We start from the raw sequence: 10,935 nt of genomic DNA, 5'->3' as shown, positions 1-10,935 counted from the left end.
TTTTGATCAAAACTTTGTATTAATCCACTTTATATATAAATAATTTATTCGGAATCCAATAAGCCTCACTTTCTATTAGAACTTGTTTGTTCATAGATTTTTATTTTTTTCAAAAACATGGTTGTCTATAAAATTTTACAAGTTTTTTAGATTTTTCGAAAATGAATATTTTTAAAATCAAAAAGTGGTTTTGACTACTTTTTCAAAATTTTCAAAATACTCTTTTGCCGACTCACAAAACTGCAATATTTTTTCAAATGAAATGCATGTCCAAACATAATTTCAAATTTCAAATGGCATTTTCCAACTTAACTCCAAATACTACTTTTTTCAAAAATTACAATTTTATGTCCAAACGATTAATAAAATTCAGAATCCATAAACTTAAAATTTTGAATCCGACTCTATATATAAGATAGTAAACCTTAATTTATCCGAAATTGGAGTTAGTTGCAAATCATTTTGCACTTATAGGAATAGACAATATAATTGTAATAGTAATGATTTAAGGAGTTGTACTTTGAATTACCATGAATCAGTGATAAAGATAGGCATTTAATAATTCTAAACGAAATAAAGAAGGAAAAGTGTTAATTTAGAGGCCGAACATTTGGCCACGTATCATTCAACTAAACTGAAAAATCCATTTAAAAATGAATTTAACTGTGTATTAATAATATATTAATTTTTTATATTATCATACTATATTTTTTTAGTAATCGCGACATACGTGTCAACCTGCGCACACCTCGATTAAATTTACAGAATACCTGTTATTTCCCACCAGCAAGAGGTACCCGATAATCTTATCTATTTTAGGCTTGAACAGACCACTAGACCTCACCCTTGAGTGCATATTACTTTTGTTTAGAGCTGTCAATACAGGCTGACCTAACCCCAGCCTAGCCCAGTCCACGCGAGCTTTGGCATTTGACGGGCAGGGCTAGGCCAACAAACTATTTTGATGGACCTTAAAATGGTAAACCCAACCCAACCCTACGTGGGCCACGGGCCCTCACTAGCCGGCCCGCCATTTTTAAAAATTATTTTTCATATTTTTAAAATGGAAAAAGGTCCAAAATTACCCCTCTACTCTGGTATATTGTTTACTTCTGCCATCCATTATACTTTTCGTCCAAATCTATCCCTACCGTTAATAAAATTTGCATAATTGCCCCTAATCCTAACGTCCCTCTACTGTGGCAGCCAACTCCTCTAATATTTTGTCCATGTCAGCTGCCAAGTCAGCAAGTCCCACTAATTAACCCACCCCTCTTCTTATTAAAATATCCTCTATCTTCTTCTTCTTCTTCTTCTCTTAAGTCTTAACTCGAAAATTATTTTGGTCGTCATTTAAAGATCAAAACCACCAGATTTGAAGCTTTGATGAATGCTTGCATTGGAGTCTTTAGATCTCTTTCCGGTTTCAAGTTATCTCCAGAATAGCTAATCATGATTTTATAGCCCAAGTAGTTAAGTTCAGATATTTTGAAGATTAAAGATTTGCTTCAAATCAAACCCGGACAACAAATAACTCCTAATTATCTTTTAAAATTTCAAGCTTTAAGCCCAACGAACCCAGGTAATGGTATTCTTCAAAAGTTCTACTCCAGATCTTAGTAAATTTTAAACTCCACAAACACACAACCAACTGAATTTAATTTCCAATAAACAATAACATATATTTTTCTCCTCAAATTTGAATAACTTTTTTTCCAGCCACAACTTCGACCTCCAAGCTAACCTAGCACTAAGTGCTTGTAATGTTCAACTCACTTTCCACCCAACAACCGCCAAATGATTCTAACACAATCAACATAACCTCATTTGTTCTTGTTCTTCATTGAGAAATCACACATTTAACTAAAAAATTATCCAAAATAGAAAAATTATGTCTGCTTCATATTTGTTCTTCATGGTGTGTGGACTTTCATTCAACCTTTACAAAAGGTGATTTTGAGCAGTCATTCAAGAACTTTCCCATCTATGAGATTATCATCGATGGCAAGAACATGGATTTCTTTAGAATTCATAGGTGCGCACAAATTCAAATTCCTCCATCTTCTCTTCCCTCCACCTCCGTGAAAACTCTGTTCCTTGCCATGTCTTCCAATCACAAGTGGGAAAACAGAATTCTTTCAAGTTTTTGCAACACACAGTAAAAGTCATAATAATTTCTTTGCTATTTCCAGAATACTGCCATTAGGACAAGTTCCAAAGAATTAATATAGCAAAAACGGGTGGGAAGGGGGAGAAGAAGCAGCAGCGTGGGGAGGGGAGGGAAAGGATTTGTCGGAGAAGAATTGTATCGAGGAGGGGAGAGGTTTTTTTGCAATTTTTGTTGTCTTTTTTAATTACAATTGTCATTTTTTAAGAAAGTTACACGTGTTAGTCATTTATTTGTTCATTTGATACGTCACAAGCATGTGAATGGCACGCATCTTTGTATTTTGGCTGTCTATCAAATTTTGTGTCTAAATGACACATTTGAGATGTGGTTGGAGTGTTCAAATGAGATAGACTTAAAATAGAGTGCCTAAATAAAAAGTGTGGACAAGTTTAAGTGGATGTCGATGTATTTTGCCTAATTAAATATATTATTAAGCCCACGAGCTAGCTAAGTCCAGCCTCGGTCAAGCTTCATGTGCCACGAGTTTACTTGGGCCGGGCTTAAAAGCCTCGTTTTTAAATGAGTTCCAAAAATTATAGTTGAACCTTATTAAATTACGGGTTGGATTGGACCGACCCAACGGGCCAAGCCCATTTTGACTATTCTATATTGTTATAGTATTATACTATCAACATATATAAGATAAATTCGTTAAAAATAAGTTAAGTAAATTCTCCTAATAGTTTAGATTAAAAGCTTGTGTAATTTACCATTTGAATTCGAATCTCCAAGTTTTTTGTTCCTTTTGGTACTATCTAAGTTGCACTTCCTTATATTTCAGAGTTGGTCCGAAATATTAGAAAGTGAGATTTTTTCTATAGATATAAAATTAGGATAATATTTATCTGATTTAGCTAAAATTTTCTATTTACAAAAAGTAATTAATTTTTTTAACATAATATATATAAATTCGATTAAAAGCTAGTACGATCTATATACAATTTGTACAGAATCTAATCAAAACCTACAATTTACATACAACTTATATATAATTTGTATACAATTCTTTTTTATGTCAAAACATATACAATTTATATACAACTCACATACGATTATATTAGTTGTACATATTTGTATGTTATTTGTATATTCGGCATACAAAATACATATAACTTTTTCTTCTTCTTCAACAACTCAATTTTTCACCAAACTCCCTTAAAATTGAGATATAAACTTCAAAAGATATTCCCAATCGTTTGCATCAATATTCAATCCAAAATAATAATAATTTCACATAATCCAATTTTTCAATTCATAGCTTCGAAGTTTTTTAATGGCTCTCAGTGAAATTTAAGCTCACATCTTCACGTTTTTCACACCCAAACAAGGTTAAATTAGTTTTTGGTTTAAAATTTTAGTTTAATTTCAAATATACAATTTTGTATTCTTGTCCCTTGGTGTATAATAATGCTCTATTCTGGAAAACTCGAATCACTGAGGAGAGGTAGAACTCTTCATCAGGATGAAAGTAAATCCATGGAACGTGGGAGGAAGAAGAAAGAGAGAAAATAAGGAAGATTGTAGTCTAATATATTACTTTTTATTTTAATGGTAAACATGTATATGAAAATGTATTTAAGTGATAACATCTCTAAAATTGAGGGATAAATAAATTTATAATGCAGTATAAATAGGTAAAAATTTGTGTGGTCACATGTAAAAGATATCACTAATGATATTTATAGAGTTAGTAGAATAAGGAGTAACTATATGTCTGATGCTTTACTCTTCCTTAGCGGAAGACTTATAATTAACTTCAACCTCTAACTCTTTCCTTATCTTGAATTGAGTTCTCTTTAAGTAAGGAATCCTGCTTCTTGTCACTTATACAATCTTTTCATTCAAGTATTTCAGAAATAACTACGTATACTTATTCCTTTCACTTGCATGCCTTTTGCTTATTTTCAACTGTGACCTGCGTACAATATTCATGAACCTGGTACATGCATATGTTCCTTTGTCAAATCATTAAAACCTATAATGCTCTCGTGGGAAACAAAATAAAAGAGACAAAACAGCAATAGGAACAGTAGCTTGCTGAAAGCAAAAACAAGAAACCATCCTTGCAGCGGCGGAGGCCGGATTTCTGCTAAGAGGGTTTAAAAAAGAAAAAAAAGTGAAAAAATGAAAAGAAATTGTGGTTAGTGAGAATTGATCCAATGACCTTATAAATATTTTGAACCCCTTGACCATTAAACTACACTTTTGGACTATATTAAAAATATTCAAAACATAATATATAAAGGTAGAAAACAGATTTTGCTTTATGCATACCACGACGGACCCCTTCGGCCACCAAATCCGCCCATGCATCCTAGAAAAAGCATAGAAGTTACAGTTAAAATATAGGTAGATAAATTTTGGCGCGTATATAAAGTAAAAATGGAGGAGCCAACGTACAAACCAATCTTGTTACAAATAAACAACATTAACATTTCCAAACACTTTCACTTTATGTTGAGGACAAAAAAAAAAAAAAAAAAAAACTTTAAAGTAATTCTTGGAAAAGTCCACCAAGAAACAAAGTCACCTTTTTCCATTTCATTGATAATATATTTGAAAATTAAGACCATTAGTTTCTCCTTTCCATCCTCTTTCTTGTTTCTTTGGAATTTAATAGACCATTTTCAATTGAATTATGAAAGTATTGAAGTGAGGGAAAAAATAAGGAGAAAGAATTGAATTTGATGGGGAATTGTTTTGGAGCTAAGCTATCTAACTCTAACCCTAGTAGCAGTAGCACTCACCCCAGTTTCTCAGCTAGACCCTCTACTCCAGGTACTTTCTACTTGTTTTATGCACAAATTATGCATCTGTTGTTTTATAACTACCTAGTTTCTATTCTGGTTTCTTTGAATTTCCATTTCTTCTTGTTTATGAATTCCTTTCCTCGGAGAAGGAACTGAGATTTAAAGTTTATGAGTTCTGAATTTGCAACCGAACCCAGCTCGTAGTTACTTGATTTGCAATTATGTATTTATACACATTTAATAGATTTTTTAAATACAAATACAATATCTAAGCAAAAGTTCGAACCTGTAGGTAACGTTCTCCCTCCGGCCCTGCCTTTGCGTTTCATTTTATATGGTGGAAATGGAGCTTAAGAAAGTGTGAAGACCCTTAGAACCTGTGATCTAAAACGTGCTATCTTAAACGTGTCATGATATTTCTATAGCTATTAGAGCATGTTATTAAGGTAAAATGAGAAATTTAAAGTTAAAATTGTAAATATGTTATGATTTTGTTGGAGACCTTAATTCTTGTAATTATTCTGCTCTCTGTTCTCTTTTTCCTATAAGTACCAAGTGGGATTCTCTTTGCTTTTATGGTATTCGAAATGGTTGCTTTTTTCCTTGCTATTTAAATCAAGGATGTTATTCTAAGTTTTTTGTCTGGCAAAAGAGCCTCAAAATGGTTGCACACAAATGCATCTGTTCTTTTATGCTTAATTTTTATTCTGAGTACTCTGGAATTTCCTTTTCTTCTTGTTTCTTTCTCTTAACAAGTATCTAACTTTTTTCAACATTCTTGAACTTCTTGTAAATGATTTGTTGAATGTCTTAATTCTTGTAATTATTGGGTTTTCTGTTCTTTTCCTCTAAATTCCAAGTTGAGTTCTCTTTTTAGCTTGTTATGAATTAAGGATAATATTTCAAAATTGTAGCTTTTATATTTAGCTGAGAGTGAGAAGATTCGAATTAGAGATTTACATGGTTGTTTTTATGCAGACACATCAAAGAACTACAGCAGTGGCGTTGGCTATTCGGCAACGAGTAGCAGCATTGGAAATAGTCATTTCTCAGCTGCTGCAAGTGATGATACATGTTTGAACGGAGAGATATTGCCAACTCCAAATTTGAAGATTTATTGTTTTTCTGATTTGAAGTTAGCCACAAAGAATTTCAAGTCTGATTCAGTTTTGGGGATCGGCGGTTTTGGGACAGTGTATAAAGGATGGGTTGATGAGAAGACGCTTGCTCCGACTAAAGCTGGAATTGGAATGATTGTTGCCATCAAGAAGTTGAACTCTGAGAGCACTCAAGGATTCGAAGAGTGGCAGGTATAAAATTGAGATGTTTTGATACAACGATAAAGCAATCTTTCTTCGGCACAAATTTAGATTTTTTTTGGATAAAGAAGCCAATGGTTTGGCCTTTTCCCTTTATATTAAAAGAACTTTAAATTCACAAACATAGATACAAGTTGAGGACGTGGCTGCAAAAATAAAAGATAACGTAGTCAGTTTGTGGCTCGTCATTTAGTCAATAACAAGGAGTTAGTTGTTCAATATGCTGAAACTTTGGGTATCCAATTTTGGTTAAATATCTATAGAACAACGTCTTCTGTTTTGGAACATCCAGTAGTAGACTTGAGTAATTGTCCATCTAACAAACTAGGATGCCCATTGTACTTGCTTGATGCAATTGAAGTAACGAAGGACTATAATGAAATGTGTATGTCTCAAGGTAAACAGGAGTTCCCGGCTCAAGCGAAATGATACCGGCGCAAGGTAATTCAATTCTTTAGTTTGTGGCAGAGAGTTTTAGAAGACTCTCGGTTATTAAGGTCACTGCTTAACAAAGCGATCTTGATAGCCGCTGACGTACTAAGGAGTTATGTATTGGAGCTTACCTGTTTGCTCTCGATTCAGGTATTAATCAGATTTCTATTGCTTAATTTGCACGTTGTCAAGTAGAAAATTAGATGTTGACTTTGCTTGTTCGCATTGTGTATTGATCGCTCATAAAATATGAAGGATTTTAAAGGTTGATGTCCTTGTTACTCCATTTAGAAAGCCCTGCAAGAAAGATAAGGTTTTAACAATATTGTTTTGGTTTGGTTCTTCGAAGATGCAGAGTTGGAAAAGTGAGCAAACAAAAGAAAAGAAAGTAGAATTGAATTTCACTAAGCTGAAAAGGTTAGTGTTTGAGAACATGATTCTTACTCCAACACTACACAACAATGTTGCACTGAAATGTGTTGGTGTTGGATATGGTGGTTTATCGGTATATCTGCTGACACTTATTTGAGATGCTGTAGGCACAGAGTCCGCGATCTTTAACTCAATATTCCTCACTTTTTCAATTTTCATTTGCCACAATAATGCATTTTATGTTGTTGACACTGTGAAATGTGTCTTAACTGTCTATTCATCTGAAATTTTCCATTTTCTTTTTGCTTAACAAGTAACCTATCTGTCGCCGGTTCTTCTGATGTATGCTTTCCAGTTAGATTCTTTAAATGATGCTCATAATCTGTGTCAATTAAAAATGCAGTCCGAAGTGAACTTTCTTGGAAGGCTTTCGCATCCTAACCTTGTTAAACTACTGGGATATTGTCGGGAAGACAAGGAACTGTTACTTATTTATGAATTTATGCAGAAGGGGAGCTTGGAAAACCATCTATTCAGAAGTAAGAAGTCAGTGTTAGAAATTCAGTCAAACCGAAGCTACTTAATGATATGATGCACTCACCTACCACGTGTTTGTTTGTGTAGGGAGTGCCGCTATTGAACCACTTACTTGGGACTTGCGACTCAAAATTGTCATAGGAGCAGCGCGGGGCTTAGCTTTTTTACATACGTCGGAAAAGAAAGTCATTTACAGAGACTTCAAGGCCTCCAACATACTGCTTGATGGGGTAAGGTCTGCTTACTTGTGAAAAGTTTTTCTTCATCTTTTTCTTCTCCGACTTTATTGTACATCTGTATTTGGCTATTTGTTGAAACTTTTTACTTTGCACATTTTTATTTGTAGAATTACAATGCAAAAATATCAGATTTTGGCTTAGCTAAACTGGGGCCTTCGGGTGGAAACTCACATGTGACTACTCGTGTTATGGGGACATATGGTTATGCTGCTCCAGAATATGTTGAAACAGGTAAGTGCTTTTTGAGCCCAATCTACGTGGTTCAGAGACTATACTGCAATCTATTGAAGCACAACAGTTAAATGATCGCGAGTTTCCTTTACTACATGGGGTATAGAGTATAGACTAGCACTAAGTTGCAAGACTAGCTCTGACCTTGACTGAACAAGCGACCATTGCTTTGGGATTTAAGTGGGTCGATGACCGTAGTGCTTTATGGATTAGTTGGTTAATGAAGTTCAATTGTTTGTTAGATACTTAGATTCTTAGTGTCATTTTAAATCAAAGTAGCTCTATCTATCTGACAAAGATTTTGACCCATTATATATATTCTAATAACTGATTATATATATCGACAGACAACAGATTGTGGGTAACGTAGGACATCTCTATTTTTCACTGGGGGAATCTTTGGAATTTCAGCTAATAACCCATTATCTCTATATACTCGCTATTAGTTAGCTCGTTTGCTTTCTGACTGCTTACTGCTCGAACTATTACTATCAACTAAACAACCCTTTTTTTGTGTTATACCGTGGTTAAATTAGCATACTAACTGTAATTTCTTGCCTTTATTTTGTTATTATCACCTTCTTCATAAGTGATTCATGAATAAACCCGTCGAACATGTTCCAAGATCTTTAGGACAGATTCAATTATGCATACTGCACTTTTATTAACGCGTTTTTTTTGAATATGGCCAATCTGCTATGGCATCCACTTCCAAGTATAGATGTATAAGAGTTGGGAACTAAGTCGCACACTGTTGTAGCAGTTCACCCCATAGAAATAGAAAGCAAGAAGCACGAAAGCCATTCGCAGTAATATACGTTAATTAGGAGTATTGTCATGTTAACAGGCCATCTATATGTAAAAAGTGATGTCTACGGATTTGGAGTAGTCTTGCTTGAGATTTTGACAGGCTTACGAGCACTCGACACCAAACGACCAAGTGGACAGCAGAAGTTGGTGGACTGGGTGAAACCGATGCTGTCTAACAAAAGGAAGCTGAAGTCCATTATGGACGCTCGGTTGGAAGGCCAATATTCTTCAAAGGGAGCAATGCTTGCTGCTCAGATTACTCTAAAATGCCTAGAAGGCGACCCCAAGAATAGGCCTTCGATGAAAGAAGTAATGGACGTGTTGGAACAGATTGAAGCCATCAAGGAGAAACCAAAAGAATCCCGAAGCAAATCCGAGCATTCTTCATCTCATCGCCATCGACAATCTCCAAGAAGTCGTCAGACAAATGACCGTGGCTGACAAGTAGAACTGGAGCAAATATGAGCTGAAGAAATTGGCCTTAGCTATGTGTTTATAAATTTTCTTTGTTTCTCATTTGGTTTAAAAGTTCACTGTTCTCTATTTTATGGCATTTCATTTTTTAACTACAATTTTGTATTGTCTGTCACCTCTTTATTGTATGGCATAACTGTATTGTATATTTGTATGTAATTTATTAAAGGTACTCATAGAGAGCTTGACACTGTTTTTGCTTATGTATTGAATATTGAGGAAGGTTCAGCAGAGTTAATTGCAGCAAAATTTCCTTTCAATTCAGTGCACTGGAATATGTGGTTGTAGCTGTTATTTTTCTTGTTTCTTCTTATTTAACTAATGATTTATTTAATGTGAATATCTCTCAGTTTAACCATGTCTTCATTCAACCCACTTACCTCAATTTTGAACCAAAACAAGTTAGAAGGACCGAATTATGTTGACTGGAAAAGAAACCTAGATATTGTCCTAACTGCTAAAGGTTACAAATTTGTAATCACTGAGGAGTGCCCAGAAAAACCTGATGAAGATGCTACTGATGATCAGGTTAAGGCCTATGACAAATGGGTCAAGGCTGATGAGATGGCTCGATGTTACATTCTTGCCTCTATGGCGAATGTTTTGCAACATCAGCATCAGTCTATGGGGTTTGCTTATGACATGCTCGAAAGTCTCAAAGAGATGTTTGGTGAGCAAAATCGTGCGGCTAAGCAGACAACCATGAAAGCCCTTTTGAACACCAAGATGGCTGAAGGATCATCGGTCAGGGACCATGTTCTGAAGATGATGGGTCTTCTGAAGGAACCGGAGGTCCTTGGAGCTGTGATTGATAAGGAATCTCAAGTTGAGATGGTATTGCAGACTCTGCCTGACAGTTTTCAACAATTTTTCTTGAACTATAACATGAACAAAATGGATTTTCCACTGGCGAAATTATTGAATGAGCTGCAAGCGGCAAAATCTATTATCAAACAGCAAGCTCCAGTTGTGGCACTAAATGTTGAGAAAGCTTCGGTTTCTAAGTCGAAAGGCGGTAAGAAAAAGAAGAAAGCTCAAAAGGTTTTGGCAACTGGAGGTGCGACTGGTGTAAAAAATCCCAAAGGAAAGTGCTATCATTGCAAGCAACCCGGGCATCACAAAAAGCAATGCCCTGCCTATCTGGCAAAGATGAATAAGCAAGGTAATTCGAATTTAAATGTTGTTAAAACTTGTTTAGCGGCCGTCTCTACCATATTTTGGTGTGTATATTTAGGAGCCACTAATCATATCTGCACTACTTTGAAGGGGTTTCAGGAAACGCGGCGGCTAAGTGAGAATGAAGTTTGCGTTTTTCAAGCCAATGGCGAGCCAACACCAGCTTTAGCATTAGGAGATATTCGAGTTTCGTTTAATAGTGATAGAGTTTTAGTTTTGAAAGATGTTCTCTATGTACCTTCTATTAGAAGGAATTTGATTTCGGTTTCGAAAATAATGGATACTGGTTATAATATTTATTTTGCTAATAACTCTGATGTTATAAAGTTCAATAAACGTTTCATCTACACTGCTGCTAAAGTACATGACCTTTTTATTTTTGATATATCTCCTTATGTGCTACAACAACTAAAAGAATTAAATAA

General features: G+C 34.7%; 1 protein-coding gene across 1 annotated transcript; it reads left to right on the top strand.

Annotated features, from left to right (window-relative positions):
* Nucleotides 1–4,697: 4,697 nt before the first annotated feature.
* Nucleotides 4,698–9,594, top strand: LOC107824794 (putative serine/threonine-protein kinase PIX13). The gene is made up of 6 exons (XM_075229796.1): nt 4,698–4,948; nt 5,899–6,230; nt 7,447–7,582; nt 7,668–7,810; nt 7,927–8,050; nt 8,898–9,594. Exons 1-6 carry the CDS (start codon nt 4,858–4,860, stop codon nt 9,299–9,301), a joined length of 1,230 nt encoding a protein of 409 aa, XP_075085897.1. The 5' UTR covers nt 4,698–4,857; the 3' UTR covers nt 9,302–9,594.
* Nucleotides 9,595–10,935: the final 1,341 nt, after the last annotated feature.

The sequence above is a fragment of the Nicotiana tabacum genome, chromosome 14, assembly GCF_000715075.1.
Source record: "Nicotiana tabacum cultivar K326 chromosome 14, ASM71507v2, whole genome shotgun sequence".
NCBI classification, from domain to species: domain Eukaryota; kingdom Viridiplantae; phylum Streptophyta; class Magnoliopsida; order Solanales; family Solanaceae; genus Nicotiana; species Nicotiana tabacum.
The sequence above is the reverse complement of the archived record's forward strand: the minus strand, read 5'-3'. Positions and strand labels throughout refer to the sequence as shown.

What these genes read in the sequence shown, in the direction of transcription:
- LOC107824794 (XM_075229796.1), top strand. Translation starts at nt 4,858, where the DNA reads ATGGGGAATTGTTTTGGAGCTAAGCTATCTAACTCTAACCCTAGTAGC. An exon ending in AAGGATTCGAAGAGTGGCAG is followed by an intron (nt 6,231 to 7,446) that starts GTATAAAATTGA and finishes TTAAAAATGCAG; the next exon opens with TCCGAAGTGAACTTTCTTGG. An exon ending in GGAAAACCATCTATTCAGAA is followed by an intron (nt 7,583 to 7,667) that starts GTAAGAAGTCAG and finishes TTGTTTGTGTAG; the next exon opens with GGAGTGCCGCTATTGAACCA.